Source organism: Pholcus phalangioides, unplaced genomic scaffold (assembly GCF_987345545.1).
Source record: "Pholcus phalangioides strain wild (caught in Gottingen) unplaced genomic scaffold, Ppha-v1.0 ptg000028l_1, whole genome shotgun sequence".
Taxonomy (NCBI): domain Eukaryota; kingdom Metazoa; phylum Arthropoda; class Arachnida; order Araneae; family Pholcidae; genus Pholcus; species Pholcus phalangioides.
The window spans coordinates 1,579,791-1,600,998 of NW_028301618.1; the positions used below are offsets into that span (position 1 = coordinate 1,579,791).

At 36.8% G+C, this 21,208-nt stretch overlaps 1 protein-coding gene across 1 annotated transcript; it reads left to right on the forward strand.

Moving 5' to 3' along the window:
- Positions 1 to 633: 633 nt before the first annotated feature.
- Lamtor1 (Late endosomal/lysosomal adaptor, MAPK and MTOR activator 1) lies at positions 634 to 16,347 on the forward strand. The gene is made up of 6 exons (XM_089252302.1): positions 634 to 770; positions 3,057 to 3,116; positions 5,917 to 5,990; positions 12,367 to 12,450; positions 14,352 to 14,550; positions 14,655 to 16,347. The coding sequence occupies exons 2-6, from the start codon at positions 3,057 to 3,059 to the stop codon at positions 14,745 to 14,747; spliced, it is 510 nt and encodes a 169-aa protein (XP_089108428.1). The 5' UTR covers positions 634 to 770; the 3' UTR covers positions 14,748 to 16,347.
- The last annotated feature ends 4,861 nt before the right edge of the window (positions 16,348 to 21,208 follow it).

The following is a 21,208-nucleotide window of genomic DNA, read 5'->3' on the forward strand; positions in this document are numbered from 1 at the left end:
GTTGCTTCAGATCAACAAGAGAAGTAAAGAGGGCCCGGGGCCTTACACAGGACCTACCTTTAAGGGGGGGGAATACAGGGTAAAATATTTCCTCTCATCACAAGCTTTCAAAAAACATTTTAAATTTACAGAAATTAATGAAAACAGTACAGATATTTTTATACAATATTTCATTAAAATTATTTGAATTTAAATTTTTAAATTCAATTTTCATTTCTTGGAGGTCACGAGGGGGGGGGGTATACATAATACAATATATTATTATATCCCCCACCCGCATCTCTCTCGAGAATGGGGAGGGCAGCCCCCTTGGTTAATAACGGTACTAATCTAGAAGGTTTTGGTCCAGTTTACTTGATTTTTGGGGTTGGGGAGGGGTAAAAACCCATAAAACTTTGCTTAAGTAATACTTGAACGGTCTATAGTTACGATTATTATGGAACTATTTTAACTTTTCTTCTCCAGCTCGGAAGGTTTCAATCTGTTGTTTACACTTCTCTTACAGTGTTTACGCCGCTAAATTTACGGTTCGAGAGTAACTCATTCCCGCTCCTCTGTGATTGGTCGAGTTCAGTAGGGAATGTCGGATTTTTAGCCGCTAGTGTTTTGATCGTCTGAAATTCTTTTCCCGATGTCAAGGCCGACCGTAACTGATGTTGTTTTGTGTAAATTAAAGGCGTGATTTGTGGGAAATTTTGTTTTTTTAAATATTATTTTAATTTCGAGTTGACACAGAAGCAACGCGCACGAAGTTGTTTCTCGTTGCTCAGGTCTGAGTAAATTCCGTTCATTTCGGCGAATGCTTTCATTTCTATGATAACGTCATTGATGCGAACATGTACATGCTGATTAGATCTATCCTTTAATTATCGTTATTGTTATCATTATCTGTATTTTTGGACCAATGTTAGCGCTATTTCTAATTGAACGGGTTGCTTTGGCTTCGATGGCGAAGATTTTGGCGTAAGTTAGATTTGTGAATCCACGTTGATCCATATTGGAGCTGAGAAAAGGATCTAAGATAAAGAAACGTGTTATGATGGAGGTTCCCTCTATTACACAATAATATCATTAATGTTAAATAAAGTGAGTGAGTATGGTTGTCACTAAAATAACGAGAAAAGAAACTATCGAATAGGAAAGCAGGAAAACCATATTGAATGATTCCCTCCGTCACCGCAGTGGTGGTCGGCTGAAGTTGGTTTCCTGTGGTTCCCGACTTTGATCTCCCCATTAAAAAGCTCCCCATGATGATCTCCCCGTTAAAAAGTTCCCCGTGATGATCTCCCCATTAAAAAGTGCCTCGTCACAGAGAGCAACAAGTCTACAATGATAAATTATTCAATCAGTACACTTCACTCATAGTTAGAAAAGCTGGTGGCAGATGGCAGCACTGCACATAACGAGCATTACACAGAAACAAACTTCACGTCGGGTTTCACTACACGTGTGTGCATGTTCCAACATGTACCAATTAGAGGTTCTGCAAAGGAATATGAATGAGGTGCATATGTGGTTTAGTAGTAGTATTATTGAATGATTGACTTTCCATTTCAGAATAGACGATTGTAACGATAGTCACTGATGTTTCTTCCATAAATGACAGTATTTCACAGTAGTTAATCGTGAAACGATACCTTTTTTGTCTTTTTGATGACAATAGTGATCAGGGGCAGGTGATTTAGGACCTCTTCAGCATAGCTCAATAAGGCTCTCACATTTAGTGCTAAAGAAGGATCTGAAGTGTCCCGAGTTTGATTACCCAAACAATTGTCACGAAGTATGGTGGACAGGATACCAAATGGAGATGTGGTGAATGAATGTTCTCACATGGTTCTGTGGGCAAGGCAGTCTTAAGAGAATCGGGAGGGGATTCCTCCAGGCAAATTGGTTTTTCTAAGACTCCCCCAGCCGGTAGGATTAGGAATGATTGTTTACTAATTTACATGCATAATCTTGAAAATCTTAACGAAATTTCATTATTACGAAGCCTCTCCTGCACTTGGAGTATCCGGTCTGGCCACATGCATTAAAATGTGTAACGTCATAAATCCGAATAAATATTAGTAGAATAAAGCCATAGATGAACGTTGACTAGGGGACGAGAGAAGCTGCGTAATATTTGAGAACCAGTGTTGTATGACTATATTTGTTCTCCTTCATTCTGTTATTGGAACCGTCAGGCACACTGGCTCCTCTTCTTGCAGACAAGGTGCCACAAAAAGCCACTAGCTTTGTCATTTTTCTGCATCGTTCTTCATGACGCTTCAAAACAAGAAAAACATATTATTTTTGAATAATATGTTTTTCTTGTTTTGACCCGCTTGTTTTCCCCTACTGTAATTTCACAGCCCAAAATATCACCTGAAACGTCAACATTATTTGAGCTGCAAATTTGTCTCAGACAAACACCACCTTAAGTTTTTTGGTTATTTATCATCTGCGCCTTTTCTATATGATTAGACCAGTGTTTCCTCAAAGTGTGCGCCACAGCTCTTAGGGGTGTTACCAACATTTGTAAAGGACATCGCGATGAACTGTTGACATTGATGATTGCCTATTTAGTGCTTTGAAGTTGTTCTTATTTAAACTATTTTTTGGAGCCACAGATAAACATTTTCATGGGAAGGGAGCCAAGGGTGACAGCGGTTTGAGAACTACTGCCCTAAGTTATCAATGTAACTCACCCCTCCCAAGGAGGTCGCAGCCCACACTTTGGAAACCACTGTAGTGGGATGATATACGTGAAGAAAGAAAAACTCTTTTCAGACAGCTGTATCCAAAAGGGCGGCAAAATTTTCAGGACCGACTCTGGTTATGTATATTAACCAGCCATTTTGGTTTAACCCGTGCAAACAAAAAAAAAAATTTGCCATACATATTTTCCCTCTCTTTTTTTTCATGGTCACGAGGAAAAATGTGTGCAAAATGTCAAAAAATTGCGTATGAAATATTAGTTTTTCTTTTCACCTTTTAGATAATCAGTATTTATAGTTGCAAATATTTTCATGTGCAACTTGATAATCTCACTCATAACAATTGTCATTTCTGTTCAGATGAAGAAATTCTGCGGCGCTTTCAGTTGTTGTTTCTCTGTTGAAGATGACAAGTCACAGGTGAGTACAATTAAAATGAAGTTTCTTCCGGGTAAGCTCTTATTTCCCCACTCCCTTCCCTCAATCCCCAAGGGCTTTATAATGGTGATACGAAGAACTGTACATACCCGCCCTTATTTTTCAACTTTTTAAAACTTTAGCTTCCCCCGCAGTCTTGTTTCAATCAAAAAAATTGCAAAAATTTTTCGCTCAATCGGGTAACTGCTAGGTGACCCTTAAATGCCTTTGAAGTAGGAACATACTAAGCAATGTTAATTCCATTAAAAAAGCGGCTTATACTCTCTTCCCTACCTTATGTTATAGAGTTATTTGGATTAATGAAATTACTAATTAATTTTAAAATTCACGTTGAGGGGTAGCAGTGATGAAGGTGGGTGAAAGTGTGCACGAAAACTCTACCCAGGCTCCTTAAATTATGAAATTATGGAAACGGTAGGGAGACACGAGGCCACATAAATAACCAATCAATTTTCAATCTGAAAATTCTATTTAATTGTATCTTGCACCTCATATTACGGGGGGGGGGGGGGGGGGGGGCATGGCAAGAAAATACTGTACTGACATAAACATAAATATCGTTTAGCAGAGCATACAAATTCAAGTAAGCTATTCATTTCATGCCTGATGACAATAGTAAGCGGATACGACAGAAAGGGGAAAAGTTACAGACAGTTTAAGTAGTCAAGGTTAGCTTCCAAGAGGAAGCCATTAAGTCGTGGGCCACTCAGATTGTTTTCAGCTTTGGCGAGGATCGTAGGCACCCACACGCTCGACTTTCTAGCTCACGTCCTCGTTCCAAAAAACACTTTTTCTGAGAATTATGGGCACTTAGACACTATAGTCGATAAGATGTGCCCAAAAGCAAGGGTATACTAGCTCCAGAGAGCTTAAATCTCATGAGCATGTTTTTTTTTACAGCTGCGACCCAGGAAAAACCCCAGACCAAAGGAGGACACTTGGACTCCTTCGAAAAAGAAAAGATCTCCTTCATTGGCCCAAAAATAAAGTCTCTACCTTTAGTATGGCCAGAGGTGAAGGTCAAAGCTGAAGTCAAAGAGTATACAAGAGAATGGCAAGGAATGCTGCTGAGGGTTATAGGACAACAGCAGATATTCATTATTCTGCAGAAAAAGAAGACAAAGGAAGGAGTGTGCACCCCGTCTGGCTGAAAAACCCAAGGCTAAATAAAATGCAAAGTTCATAGGTGCCAATGCTTCATGGGCGGAGATGCGGGGGGGGGGGGGAAGCCCCCCCCCCCCAGCGTCAAAGGGAAGTTGATTGATCTAATGTAATGTATATATGAATTGACATCATCATCATGATCGTGCCCCCCCCCCCCAGACTTCCAAGTCTATCTCCGCCTATGCAATGCTTCCGATTTACCCAGAAGCCTTCTGAGTTTTCGTATCTTCATAGAAAAATCTCTAAAAGTCTTCAAATTGTGTTCATTCAAATGGAAAATCCCTAAAGAAATTACTCTTTCAGTTCTTGCAATTCCACGCTGATCCCATTTTCTTAGGAAAAATATGAGGAATCACGATTTCAAGTACAAAGAATCAGTAACTGTTGCCAAATATGATACCAAAAGCAAGCAAAGTTGCCCGTTATTGCTAAAATAGTAGGATCGTGAAAAATGCATCCTGAGAAAAACTATATATGGTCACTGGATGCAATCATAAAAAAAGATCCCTTAGTTTTCCCTCTTATCTGTGCGACATGTTCTCTTTGATGTGAAATATGTCGTGATAACTACAGATACCCGTGATAAACTACAGATTTCTCAAGTCTGTGAATTGGCACCTATGAAAATTTTTAAATTACATTTCGACACAACACTTGGCCATTTTTTTCCCCTCTCAGAGAAATTTATAAGGGCACATCCAGGCCACCCCCAAGCAAGGGTATACTGGCAGCTATGGCTGGCAGGGACCTGGTGAGCTTCCAGGAAGAACGTAGACTCCTGAATTTTCTCTTCCAGGTCTTGTATTCTGTTTGAGAGCTTCTCATCGATTGCAATCACATGTTCAGTGACAGAGTTCATCTCCTCGGCCATACTGTCCACTCTACCTTCAACGGAAGCTATGTCTACCTTCACTCCGGCAATAGCATTCTTCACAGCGGTGGCGACATCTTCCTTTACTCCAGTAATTGTTTATAAACATTTCTGAATCCAATTCCCCCAAAAAAATTTGTCCCAGTTCAAAAAATGCCCGAAATAACATGAAAAATGATCAGAAATACGCCTATTAATTTTTTTAAAATAAAACATGACTTCTGTAAGATAAACACATTTTTTATATTTACAGCAATAATTTTTATACAATCAAAACATAATGCGAAACGAACAAATAAAAATTGAATAAAATCATCGGAAAACGTAACCAAGTCTCATCTCGGTTGGGGGACTATAGATCAAGCTGAAAAACACTGGGCTAAGTGCAGGAAAAATTTGGGGTGACTAGGAGGAAAGTCGAGAATTGATTTATTCTCCAGATTTGTATTGAATGTGCTTACTATTTTTTTTACTGAATTCTATCTTTTGCGTAGGTTTGGGTTACTGGAAGCTGCGTAAAAAAAATGGAAGAGGATGTGTTTGTTCCATTGTATAGGTTGAAATCGTAATATTTTCCAACAGCGAGTAAACAGGGAATGACGGGGAAGAAAGTAGAATTTAATTTAAAAAAAGTAGAAAAATGATTCTATTAAAATTTTATACTTCCCATTCCCTGACATTGTTTCAGTTTGGTTCGATTGTGAATTACCATTATATAATTTTTCTATGTTCCCTTGTTCCCTTCAGGCTGGCGAACCGACGGAAAGGACCACGCTGCTTGGGAATCCTGTCAGCAACAGCTATAGTAGACCGATATATAGGTATTGCTGTTTTCACTGTAAATTATTGTTTGTTTTATCGTTCATAAATTTTGTTTGAGACCAGAGTTGATAAAAATTATGATTTTTAAAAAATTTAAATGAGGTTTCTTCATTTTTTTTTTAATTTTCACCTAAAATAATTGATGTATCTGATATATAAGCTAGCTGTAATACCCGATGCTGCCCGGGTTTTCCTCTTGTGTGCTGACATCATTACAAATACAACGCCACAACAGGCAAAATGCCCAACAAGGTGGCAGAGAAATAAACAATTGTAAAGGCATATACATTAGGGTGGAACGAAAAAAAAAAATAATTCGAAATTGCCATTGTAATAGAATTTAAAATATGCCTTTATGTGAAGAAATGCCATTCCTAATTTTTTTCCCCAAAATTCAAATTTCTTGAGGTTCCTCATCGCTCCTTAACTTTTACGCACGTGTGGAATTCTGTAACATCACACCGTGGAGGAGGCTTTCCTATTCCCCTGAACACGTGATTCATTCAGTGACCTCGATGTTTTTCCCTCGTTTTCAGTATTCATTTGCAATCTTACCCTTTAACTGAGAAGATGTATAGCAGTCAAAATGACGACCAGAAGCTTTTATTGTTGTGACATTTTAGGAAATCCTAAAGAGTTGGATTCTCGGGTCTTGCCCACCTATGGCGACGCTATTCTTTGTTATTTGGTGACTCAACACAATATGAAGGCACAACAATCAAGAAAAGATCCAGCTATTGCAGACATTCTTGAAATTATCGTGCCAAAGATAGGAAACTATTTGGAAAACTGCTTCAATTCTTACGGTTTCCCACCAACAAATATGCAAAATTTTCAGACTTACTGTAAATACAAGAATCTTCAGAAAAATATGAAAGCAAGGAAAGATTCTCAAACTTTCAAGTTGAACTTGAAATCTTTCCAGTGCTAAGCACGAAAATTGTTCGACATTGCAGCAAGCAAATGCGATTCTGAAGACTTTAAGTGTGATAAGCTGAGAAAGGTCCCAAATTTAGAGCGAGATTTCTTGGAAGATCAAAGAAGTACACGCAAGATGGCGATTGGTCGAGTAGATGTCCTAAGAACGAAGAAATTGAAAAACAATGAACAAAGGAAAATGAAAATGGTATCCCGTTTGAAGTCATCTCAAGAAGAAACGACGGAAACTAGTTCATCAACCACTGAAAACTCATCTATATCCAACGATTCTGAGGAAAGTGATCTATATGAGTCAAAACACAGTTTGCTGTTGAAGTTAGCATTTCCATCTACCAGTACCTGAAGCTAGTCCATCAATCAGTGCCGACACAAGTACTTCATTTGCTTTTCAAGTTCTGCCATCATCCTCACAGATGACAACTAAATTATCAAATGTTCCTCTTGCTTGAGATAGAACTGGTGTGTCTGACGGATCAGTTGCAATTATTGCGAATGCAGTGCTGGAAGATGTTGGGTTATTGACGATAAAGAAGCCAAATATGACAATAGACCGGATGAAAATAAGGAGTGAAAGAGCACCACAGAAAGTTTTTTGCAAGATAAAATTCCTAGAACAAAATGTACAAGGAATATATTTTGATGGTCGAAAAGACAAAACCTTAGCTAATGTCAAAGAAGGTGATTCTTTCCATATAATATAGAACCATATCTGAAGAACATATAACTATATTGCAGGAACCCCCAGTCAATTTATCTCTGTCACACAACTCCAAGAAGCAGTAGAGCAAGGGATATAAAGTCATCAATCCTAGACTTTTTGAAGTAGGACTTTTTTGATACGAAAGAATTGATGGCGATCGGATGCGACGGAACTGTTGCCAATACTGGTTATAAAAATGATGTTATCAGATTAATAGAGAAAGAAATAGGCTATCCCTTGGAATGGCTTATTTGTCTTTTTCACTTTCATGAGTTACCTCTAAGAGATCTTGCGAAGCGTCTAGATGGATGTTCCATCAGTCCACACGGGCTTCAAGGTGATTTTGGAAAATTGTGAAAGATTACCTATTGTGAAATTTAAACCAATCTCTAATAACCTTCTGATAATGGACAGTGACAACAGTGATTTAAGTGCAGATCAGAGATATCTTGTGGAAATGATAAGGGTAAAGAACTGGGAATCAAGAGAATTCTGAAAATTAGAAATGAAGGATTATCAGAAGCAGAAATCTGTACATTCCATGTTCCGAAAATAAACTTTTCTGCTAAGCACTATTCGGAACTAATTGCATGGGATCAAGTGCGAGTGATTGAACCACCTGTTATAAAAAATCAGGAAATGGACCCACAAAAAATTATCTGAACCTGCTTTTCCATCTATACCGAATTTTCCGTGTCACACATAAGCAGTTGAACAATGAGTACGAGTCGTAACTGAAGCATCTCTTGCTGTATCAACAACCGAGAGTCATAAAGGCTTCATTCAAGCTGGAATAAAATCAAGGAGTACTCTTCCATCATTTGAAAAAAAAAGCGGACTATTTTGCAAAAAAGTGAAATGTAATAACAGTGTGATAACAGAGGAAGCACTAGAGGCATTCTCCTTACACCTATAACGTCAAACTATGTTTTTTTTTTGTTTTTATAATTTGGAACATGGTTATAGTTTTGTCCCCACCCCCACAAAAATGGTTTACTTATATAAACCCTTTATATAAATAATGTTTATAATGTATATAAATATATATATAATGTTTAAAAAGATTTTCATAATGTGCACTTAGAAAAGTATTTTTGCTCAACCTTTAGGGTCTGTGAGGAACCTCAAGATATCAAAATATTTTCCTAGATTTTGGTATAACGTCTTAAAACCTTGAAAGGCATCTTTTGAATACTAAGGCAACATCAACTTCCTAAAAAAAGTGAAAAAACACCCTTTTTCGTTCCACCCTAATATACATGCTGGCTATAATACCCAGTGCCGCCCAGGTTTTCTTCAATTACTGTGAGGATTTAAAAAGTGACAAAACATTATAAAGGCATAAACTATTATACATAATACTCACAGCATTAAAGGAATAGCAAACCATTATAAAATCATATGCATTGCTAGAGAACCATGACAACTAAAGTAAACATTCCAAAAGTGATTGTTGAGGCCCAGAAATCATTGTTGCCCGACAGTTTTTCGCCTGTTTTGGGTATTTGCGTAGCTGTGAGGAACTTTTAAAGTTGCCTATCATTCAAGTTGGGTCCTGTTTGGCATACATGCAAAATTTTTTGCAACGATCAGTCTAAAATGGTTCCTGTGGATTTGTATAAAGAACACACACAGAAAATCAATATATATATATTTGAAAGTATGTATGTTTGTCCTTTATACAAATCTACAATTTTAGACTGATCAACGCCAAATTTTTCATACATACCAAACAGGACCAGGATTGAACCATAGGCTACTTTAAAAGTTTTTCAGAGCAGGGCGAATGGGCAAAAACGGTCGGGCAACAATGGTTCATGTTACAATGGTACATGGGCCCCCAACAATCACTTTCTGGATGTTTACTGTGGTTATGGTTACTTTGGTTACTGTGGTTCTCAAACAATGCATTTCAGACATGCATGTATGCCTTTTTACAATGATTTGTCACTTCTTTAATGATGCCAGTATTATGTATAATATATATAGTTTATGTGCCTTCATAATGGTTTTTGTCACTTTCTCAATCCTCCCAGTAATTGAAGAAAACCCAAGAAGCTCAGGGAGTTTTTGCTAGTGCAGAATAAAACAATCTAATTTTTATTTTGCTGACAGTGGTTTAAATATTGTTTTTAAAAATATGACTGAACAATATTAAATTATAAAGCGTACTTTTTGAGTATGGAAATCAGATCAACTTGATTTTTTGGACAACATTGAACTTGATAAATAATAAATTAAGTGCATAGTCACATACATGGAACTGACGTGTATTTATATACGCATAGAGGGAAAATTATTGTTACAAAATATCTGCTGATTTTTTTTATTAAATCCAGAGTTGATAAAAATCATTATTATTTTTTTAAGAGAAATCAAATAAATTCAGTTTTTTATTTGAATCAGATTTTCTGAAGTTCTATATTTAATCATTTCTTATTCTAAGTTTGAAATGTCAATTTATTAGGGGGTATTAAATAGTTTTCATAGCAGTTATAGTTCTCGTTTTAACTTATAGATTATATTAAGCTCTAGAGATCTTGCTTTTTTAAAAAAAAATCCCATTATCATACTAAGCTACTAAAAATCTCATTCATCATACCAATGCCATCTAAGAATAAATAATTTAAAACCGTATTGAAATTTATAAAAAGAAAATCCCCTGAAGGACATAGTCATATTATGTAACTAACAATCATTGATTTAATAAATTTATGCGTAAATATTCTGGAGAAAAACCTTTATAAGACATCACTGCAAAAACCATAAACTTTTCTAACAATTATTCCCCACAGATAGTGCCTACTTCTACGAAGCCTGTAGCAAATTGCACTCCAATGAACATCTGTTCATGCAGTTAACACTCTCTTTAAGGCCTTCATTTTCTCCATGGAAAATAAAGTTATTGGAATAGCCTTCAGAAATTCTCTCTTTCTTCTAATCTTGAGAAAAACGGAATTGATTCTATCAACCTAACTCTTCACCCAAACAAAAAATCTTTATCACATTTATTGAAATATTCATTAATATTAATTGAAATATTAATTATTGGGGTAAATTGAGAAGCTATCCATACTTAAAATAAGACAACCATAAGTATTCTTATGGGCATTGTATAATATTTCATCATGTATATACATTGTTCGTAATTACATTTTTAATTGGGTTGCTGTTTTTTAGAAATATGACATCCATATTTATTATGGGCATCTTTTTCTCAGCCACCTCGTTGGGCATTTTTCCTGTTGTGGCGTTGTATTTGTATTAATTAATGTATAAATAATCAAAATATGAATCTTACTACCTCTTATTTACTTGTATTACATCACACAAGTTAAAAAAAAATTATATTATTCTAAATTGTTCGAAATATCAAAATTATCTTATTTAACTCTTTATAGGGCAAAAGACTAAGGCACAGATTTTAATCCTTTTTTTGTCTAGTTCTATGTCAGTGGATATATAAGATCCCGCTACTGTAGAAATTTTATGAATATCATTGATATTATGCAAATTAGGGGGTGGGAAATTATTATCTTACTGCCCCTTTTGCACAACATGCTACATCGAGTGAGCGAGGAGATAATAATTTCCCACTTTGCATCTATATGGAAAAATCAAGTGAATGAAACAAAATTTTATTTAAAATCAAATTGATATATGAAATTACCTTATTCTTCAGTATAAAATATGAGAGGAAAAAAAACTGAATGTACAAATAATAATTAATGAATATCAGACTTAGAAGCTGCAAAAAGCAGCAAAACAAATTTTACATAAAGCCATATATTTCTTACAAATCATATTGCTCCTTTTTTTTCTTTGGCCTTTGTGCTGCAGAATGCACAGCACCTGTATTTATCAATACAAATTGGTATATATAATCTTACATCTGAAAGACGCAATTTATTTTTGATCACAAGCCATCTATCTGTATTATTTTTTTTCTTACAAACTCCATGTAACGGTACATAACAAAGGCGTTTTTTGCTGCAAAATGTGCATATCAATTCATTTGCTTAAATCAAACAGAACCGTAATTGACTTACGGGTTTCTAATGGTTATGGGTTATGAAAATAGTTACCTGTTCGATCTTTGAACAAAATAAAAAGTGCAATTTATAAGACTTACACATTCAATAATTCGAAAAAGAAAAAAATTAATAAATTGACACATTGCTGACCAAAAAAAAAAAAAAAAAAAAAAAAATGTAGAATTAAAACTGTTGTTATTATTTCAAAATTCTCTTGTGAGCAAGATTTTTGACATTATCGAGAAATTTTTAATACAAAATTATACATTGATTTACAATGAAACTGGTTACATGCCTTTTAAATAAGTCACTGCTTTTTCAATTAGGAAAATTTGAGTGCAAACTAAACAGAATGACGATATCCTGCTAAGTACTGGTAACGAGAGAACCACTTTCATGAAAAAACTTTAATTATAGGCGGGAATATATCTTATGTCAATAAAATACTTCCATCTATGAACAGCATTCCCAGCTTCATACAACTTCACAAGAAAAAAAGAATAAATTTCAATTATTGCTTTAATTATTAGTGATGGGAAATTATTATCCCATAGACCTAAAGGATTAAATCAGTGATTAGAAACAAATTAAATGATTAAATCGAGATACCCTGTTTGAGACCTAATCCGTTATATGATTCTCATTCTGTTTAATTTACATTGTCCTTTTAATGTCTGTATTGTTTTGTTTTTCTTTTCTCAGTGGCGACTTTTATGTGGAAGCGCCATCGAATCAAATGGGAAATGAACAGTCTCAGCTGAATAGGATTTTACAACAAACTGCATGGTGAGTAGAAACGAATTATACCTTTTGGGTTAGATAATACAATTGAACAGCCAACATTAGTTGACCCAAAATTGCAAAAAGAAACCACAGCTATAAGCGTTTCGGAACTATATGAAGTTCCTTTATCATTAGCAGAAATAAATAAAAATATAGTAAAATACTCCTTATAATGAGAGTTACTTGCTGTTGTGGACAAAAGTGTCGAATTAAAAAAAAATATTTTTTTTTTGAATGTGCTAGTGCAGTGGAGGGGAGCCTTGTACTGTATACAGAAACAGTTCAAGTTTATTTACAGACCTTACAGGTGTTCAATGTGTGAACCCTTGCTCACAGGATATAAATCAATTATATAATCCAGTTCTTGCCATACTCTCCACAACATGGCACGATGCACAGTATAGACAGTATGTGTGTCTGTCCACGTAGTTCTGCTAAATCATGCAGCAGGGGGGGGGGGGGTTCGAACACAAGATCTTTGACATAGCCCCACAAGGAAAAGTAGCATGGTGTTTAGTCCGGTGAGCAGAAGAAGAACGTTAATCTTCGGAAACTTGTCCAATCCAACAATGGGGCAATTCAGCATTAAGGTACTCACGTACATTCCGCAGGAAATGGGGGTGGGGGAAGCTCCATCTTTTTAAAAAAGATGAAGTCATCACAATGTTCCTGTAATTGTAGCATATCCAGGTACACTACAATGGTAAAAGTTCGCTGCATTAAAAAACAAATGGCCCCATACACACGTGGGCTTGACTACAATTTTGCAAATTCTAGCACACGGAAAGCTTTTTGTTTGCCTGTGAATGCCATTTTAATTCACTGACTACTTTCAGTCAAATGTGTAACTGTGTGCGTATGTAGTGTGGTGTTTGATTTTTTAGTGCTGCCATCTATATTTCAGAAGGATCTCAAAGGACTGCTTGGGTGGCCAAGGTTTGTTTTATATCAGTTTCCCAACCTTTTTTGTTCCATCGCCGCCTTCTTCAGAAATGTTTATCCTTCTACCGCCCCCAATGCACGCTAACCCATAGGACCCTATGTTATGCCTGTAGCTTCTATCACCCTCCTGGACTATTCTATCGCCCACGTTGAAAAACACTGTTCTATATGGCTCCTCCAACTCAGAGTCACAAATGGGACAGGCATTTCATTGAAAAAGGTATTGTTTGTAAAGTTTGGCTGTCTTGCAAATAACCCCTTTGACATTACACTTGTTTGTAAACCACACTGTCTGTGAAAAAAAGAAGAAAAAGTTCATTTTAATTAATTATATGATTTAAGGCTTAAAAGAAGCAACAGTATTTTATTTTATTTTGTGACAGCATGAATGAAGTCTTTCCTTGGCTGTCACAAATTGTATTTCAGAAAGTTGAAACACAACCCAGTTACAGGGAAAATCTTGTATAACGATACCCTCTGCAATAATAATTACCTATATACGATGAATTACTCTCTGGTCCCGATGCATTTTTCATATTGTTGATTTATTCCACTTACAGCGATAACTTCTTTACAAAAATACTTTTCTCTGGCCCTTGAGTATTGTTAAGATGTTTCACACTATCAAATTCACATCATATCGCTTCGGTGAATGTTACAAATGAACCTTTTGTAAGGACATTTCCACTGATCTTTATTTCCTTCTTTTCATGCAATAGATGACAGATTAATTTCGTCCTTCTTCTTAAAACCATTGTGACTTATGTGGGTTTCTATGGCTACATGGTTCGGGAGAGTGAAATACTGTACCAAAATTTGAGCGTTTTGTTGGATGATATGATTTGTCAATCAACGAAAAGTTCATTGTAACTCAGGGGAAAAATTACTGGTTTTTTTTTTCGGTGATAGTAACTACTGCATTATGGATATTGAAATTTGTTTTTTTCCCCATTGTCCACTAGTGATATTATCGATGTTTCGGCCATCCCTGCTCATCTGGAAAGGAAGGAGTACATGGACAGAATCAAGCACTACCAGCAGAAACTCCCCAATATGAAGATCCAGACGTCATCAAAGGAGCATGTTTTATTATTGAAAGATTTTCCTCAGCCTGAAAAAGTGCTCAGCGAATCGCCGCTGTCTCTAGCCGATCTGAAGATGGTGAGACTATGTTTCAGTTATTTGAAAAATTGATTGTTTTATTATAAGGTGCAATCTTCTGATATTTAACGCACAATGTACATGAGATTTTTTTTGTCTTCCAGGTGTGTGACTCGTTCAACGATGTCTACCAGTCATTGCAGGACCTCAGAGTTCATCACCAGGAAGAGCTTGTCGTTCATTTTGGCACGTCCTAAACCTTTTTTTTCTCTCTGATATCAAGTGCACTTCTTCGGGGGTGGACTCTAAAATATACAAAAAATATTGTGGGGCAGCATTTGTGTGTCCGTGAGTTCTTATATATCCTCATTCAATAATATATAAACAGAAAAAAAGTCATGTGATTTGTTGCCATAAGCAATTTCTGGTGCTGGCTCTAGCACTGTCTTGAAGCTCTAAAAATGTACCTGGAAGTTGGGACTCCTTATATCAAAATTTGTGTGCTCGTGTATTGGGAGAGGGCTAGTAATTGTATGCCATTTGTTTGTATGTGTGTGCCGCATTTCTTGTCAATAATTGAAGCTGTCCAAATTACAGAGATAGCGGTTTTTCGAATATCTGCCCTTGAATGTTTTAAATATCACCATTATGCTGAATATTATTAACACATTTCATTGAACAGTTTGGGTGGGATTTCAGAAAATATAGATAACTACCAAAAATATTAAAAGATTATCTCGCAGAACTCTCGGGTTGGCTCTATACTGAACCGATACAACAACACGATCCGTGATATAGACGCGGATAGGTTAAAAAAACCTGAAATTCAGGTTTTTGACCAATCTGCATGAATGCTGCAGTTACACTGATTGTATATATTTGTTTATATCACTTATTGTATCGGTCCAATGTGAACCCAGCCGTGCATCCTTTTGGAATATACTGCTTAGATGTTAAGCTGATAAAGTACTTGAGTTGGGATATGATTAAGATCCATTGTCGTGCGGGAAAAATTTCATCACGGATCCAAATATAAGACGGTATCAAAAGGAGATTGTCTTTTTTTTTTTGTCCCACAAAAAAAAAAAAAAAAAAATTCAGTCATCGGACAATTGGCAGAGAAGTGGTATGAAACATAGATTGTCAAAACGTAGATGTCTTCTATTCACTTCATAGCATTTATTATCATTTTGTTCCACGTGGACATCCATGCCGGGTTGAGGTGATTTTAATGATCATTATTATCATTCATTATTTGTATGGCTTATTTGAAAATTGACAAAGTAGAAAAGTTTCTTTAACTGATGCCGTTCAGTATTGAATTTTTTTTTTTTTGAATTTGAGGTCAGTCCAAGAAACGAAACTTCCGGAATTGCTTACCAATGAATCATTGCTCATTTGTCTGTTTACTGGCACCATATAATTGCGAGGGTTTTTTTTAAGAAGTTGCGAACTATTTATTGCATTGTTCTATGTTTAGTTATTAGTCAGCTAATCTTGTACTGATCATCTGGGTACTTTTATCACAACTTTTTACTGGGTTTTTACCCAATCTTCTGGGCCCACCCATAACCTGTCACTTGGGAAAAACACTACTACACTCGAACGTTTGCTGAATGAAAACTGAACAACGTAGAATGATATTCTTCTGAAGCAGGGAGTGCGCAACTTCCAGGCAATGGTCCTAATGTGGTCATCGCATGGATCCAGGTTCCAACTCCTTTGTGGGTGGGGGCACGGCAGTGGTTGGTCATTTGCAATTTTTCAACTTTGATGCTTTGAATGCGAGCCAAAATTTCCCATTTGAAAAAATTATCTCCACAGAGAGCAGGCAGACCTTCAACATGGCATTTGCATAATTTAAAAAAAAAAAAGATATATCTTCTTTTAAAAATATGGAAAACAGATGGCAGCGCCAGCTAGAACATGAAAAACTCATGACCTCTGCAGCCCTTTGATAACATTTGTTTAATATAGCTTAGTGCAGGAGTGCTCATACTCTAGTAAAGTGCCGGCCACTTTATTCGCTTTAAAGCATTGTGGACCACTTTTAAGTGATAAGTGTGTTGTGGGCTACTTAAATCATGTGGAAATATGCCATGGGTCACTTAAGTGCTCTAGAATTGTGCCGCGGGTCACTGAAGCGATCTGTGAGCATTCCGCAATGAGTTTTATAAGTGATTTGGAGGTGTGCTGTGGGCCACTCAGGTGATGTGGAATTGCACAGCGAGTGACTTAAGTAATCTGTAAATGTGCCACAGGGCACTTGAGTGCTCTGGAACTGTGCCACAGTTCACTGAAGTGATCTGTGAATATGCCAGAGGTTCCTTAACCCATTTGCATCATTTGAGAAAGTGGAAAATTGGCCTATATCACCAAATTTTTTTTATTGTATAAAGTTAGAAATATTTCAAAATTACTTACACTTTGATCACTATCGTCATTGTCAGAAGATATCGCAATAATACGTCTATGTTTTGTAGGTCTAATTACTTCTTCACTACCATTTGAATCAAACTCCTCCATTTTTATCAGTTTTTTATTATTGCTTTTACCCGGAAAAATACTTTAATCCATTTGCAATCATCACTTTCACTAACTGCGTGCATAAGCGGAGATAGACTTGGAAGTCTGAGGGGGGCACGGTCATTATAGCTGGGGGGCACGATGATTACCCACCCATGCCCCCCGTATCTCCGCCCACGACTGTGTGCATGCGTGCTATGGCTATGCGCTCTAGTGTTTTGTTCTTAAGCATAAAAAACTAGCGTACATATATGCGCTTTGGTAATAATCGCCAGGAAATTTCCACGCATATATGCGCATATGATGCAAATGGGTTAAATGATCTGGAGGTGTGCAGTGGGTCACTTAAGTGATTTACAAATGTGCCACTTAGTTCATTTCATAAAATTAGGATTAGGGGTAATGTGTTGATCATATATGGCTTAGGCTGGGATTACCTATAAAAGTTTGATAAAAGTACTTTTATAAAACTTTTATAGTATAATCCCGTCTTTAGTGGCTAGCAGATTTCCTTGAAATACCCAATCATATTTTATTATTCGTTAAAATGGGATTCAGCAGTAGTAGCGAGCATTGACTTATTGGCGAGCTAAGAAATTGGTCCTATAATGTTTATTTCTATAGGTCGCCAGTTAACATGTTAAAAAAGAAAAAAACTTTTCAAATTCAGAATTTTGCCAAATGCATTTAATATATATTATTTATGCATTAATAGAGAGTCACTATGCTTAGTTTCGATTCGTGTCATTATTGAGACATATATCAGATTATTATGTACACGTTTTGAGATCGACTGCTGCATTTTTTTGTTGCATGTTCCTTTATAAGTCCATGTTCGGTCAAAATTTTATTTTATTCATTTTTTTTTTTTGAAGCCATGTTTTGTTAAAACAGGCGAGCATGTATAGGCGGGCCATTGCTGCGAAACTAACAGTGCCTTATAGCGATTGCCGCTAGTTTAGCTATTCGTATGTGTGAACATGGTTTTATTTGATCTGCGCTACGCTAATACTCAGTCTGGTTATGGAACCTTTAGTATGGTATGTATTATATGACATTGTAAATAAGCGGAATCAAAATTGGTATCGCTGTCTATATGAATTAACTTGTGTGCGTTTTATACATCTTATTTTCATTTTTTTTTTTTGCTGTTGCATGCGTTGGTATTTCATTATTAGTCTGTCAGTATTGAGTGATTTTACTGCCTCGAGAAATAATCGGGAAACAAGAAGATACTTTTTGCCTTATTTTGATTCAAAGAATAATACACGTTTTCAAGATGAATATGCAGATTTTCTGTCACTAGTTCGCATGTTTCGGAGAACCACCTCCACATTATCATGGTATGAAACAACAGAGAAATTAAGTCGTTGAAAGGAGGCGCGAGGGAGTTTCAGTCCACAATTATAGGCGAGAGTTCTTTGCCTTTTATATTGGATGAGGAGTTGGATTGGTTGTCAAGAGTGAATTGGGGGGGGGGGGGAAAGCCATCTGTTGAAGTATATGAAAACAAATTGTGTGTTGTGTGTGTGCTGTGATCGATGAGGTTTGACCAGGCTGATGATGATGATATCAGTGGTATATTTCTTCCATTGTTCATGAGGTTGTTCAATTGTTGTAGTTTCTGATGTAACATCTCTCTAGAAAATTCAGGTCAGAATTATAAGTTGCTTTTTTTTTCATTTTCAAAACTGTGTGATTGATGCCAACAATGTTACCAACAGTGTATCAATGACAGAATCAAAGGTTTGTCCTTTGTGGAGGGGTTTTCATTAATTTAATGAATGATGGGAAAAAATATGGTGCCGGTATCATCATCAGCCAAGTTGTTCATCGACCACAGCAAACACTGCCTTTTCATATGCTCCAACAGATGGCACTCTCCAGATTCGCTCTTGACAACCAATCCAGCTCATTCAATATATATCAGATCATTTTTATGCGCCTGAATAGTGCTGTGAGATGCTGATCTATCACAGTGAATGCTACCATCAGGGTCCACAGGCTTGATCGGGGGGGGGGGGGGGCCATCAAAAACGAGTTCCACAGAGCCTGAGACAGTCACTTGTATAGATGGTGTGTTTATTTCCCACCCGACTCCATCGGTTGGAAATTGCAGTATGGCGATATATGACTAGAGTTGATGTGCGGTCAGTTATTAGTTTATTCAATATTAAAAAGAATGGACTCTCACCCGGAACGGTGGACAGAAACTCCCCCGCCTTTTCTTCTTTATTTCTTCGTTGTTTCATACCCACAATGTTCTGAAAGAGGCTCTTCGTTACAGGGTCGAAACGTGTGAACCAGAGACAATTTTCTTATTTGCTTTTTAAAACTATAGTATTTAATATTTGTTTGAAATATCTATTGTTTTTAAATGGTTATAATGAATTTTGTGGCATGTTTGAGTGCCGAAAACACATTGGTGATGATAGATAGCTTTAGATAGCTGATCAGATGTGAGAAAGATCAAAATTTCTAGCTGTTTCTCGATTGTGAGAGAAACGAAAATGTATGGCAATGATGTTCGCTTATCATTTCCCTCTTTTTTTTGGTCAGCATGCCTCAAGCTGCTCAATGATCTGGTGGCAGAAATCAAATCCTTTATTGGGTGGGATGTATTTTTGGAATCGAGAGGCCCCTTCCCACATTCTTGAGCTAGGTTCTTGGGCAAAGTGGTAGTCAAAAATGGGATCCGGGAATTTTGCCCTGGAAATTTCACCTGTCCTGATCTTTCGAGTGACTGACTGAGTGAACAAGTGGCTTACTGGGTGAGTGACCAAGTGATTGGGTGAGTAACCATATGAGAGTGATTGACCGTATGAGTAACTGACTGACTGTGTGAGTTACCGAGTGAGTGTGTGATTGACTGTATTAGTGAACGTTTGAGTAAGTGTGAGTGACTGTATGGTTGATTGAATGACCATATGAATGATCAAGTGAGTTTATGAGTGAACATAATAGTGATCAAGTTAGTGACCAAGTGCAGTGTCATATGAGTGACCGTGTGTGTAACCAAGTGAGAAAGTGGGAGGCAGTTTTCCTGATCAAGTTAATGACGACATTCGGTCTCTCAAGTGGTCACATACTGTCACTCAAATGTGGTCACCCACACTCACTTGCTCACTCACTCCTTCAATCGGTAACTCGCTCATTCACTTGGTCGTCCATACAGTCACTTAGTCAGTCATATGGTCACTCATACTGTCACTTTGCTGACTCACTTGGTCAGTCTTAATGACTCAATAATAGTCACTGACTCATACAGTCACATGGCCACTCACTTTGTCACTTAAATGATCAGGCAGGGGGAAATTTCTGTAAAGCACCACAAATATGCATCAAGAAAGACTCCAATCGGTAAGGATGGTACCTTCACCCCTGTGCTGCTAATTTTCTCGCATTGGAAAAGTTATCAGCCTAAGATGGCAAAAGACTTACGCCTAGGCCAATATTTTTAGTGGGCAGCCAGGCTGAGACTTTAGCCGAACCCCTCCCATGCTTTGATTTTTCTATTATATTTATAGTATAAAAAGTTTTAAAAAACACCAGGTTGTTAATAACCTCAGAATGAAGAGCTCTTTTTGACGATCCTGCGTTGAGAGATCATAGTTATCGTTGAATTAGGTCTGTCTAGCATTTAAATGCAGAGCTGCATCCTTGTATTATTAATGTTCAAAAAGTTCCAATACGGATAGAACCTGTTTATTTGGTGTTTCCTTTGAAGTAACTACCCTGAGTAGTTACACATTTTTTGCCACATCCTGCAGTGCCTTCATCGCTGTTCTCTGCACTTCTTCCGAACGCGATAATCATTTCCCCTTACAATGCTTTACCGGCTTTCACAGGTAATTCGACATTCAAAGAGACCCGTGAGTCCTTAAGCATCTGTATGATTTGGTCATATGCAAGCGACCAGATCTTTGGAAGGCCAAGTCATGGGTGCTCCATCACGATAATGCGCCTGCTCACAGGTCTCTCCAGGTGTCAGATTACCAAAACATCACATTCTTATACTCCCACAACCATCTTTTCCCCCTGATTTTGCTAAACTTGAATTTTCCCTTTTTCCTTCAGATATCCCGCTGTATGCCTCTAGGGGCGGGACAGCAATATATATGATTGATTGATTGATTGATTTCCTTCAGATATAGAATTCGCTTAAGGAGCAATGATTCTCAGATTCCGAAGA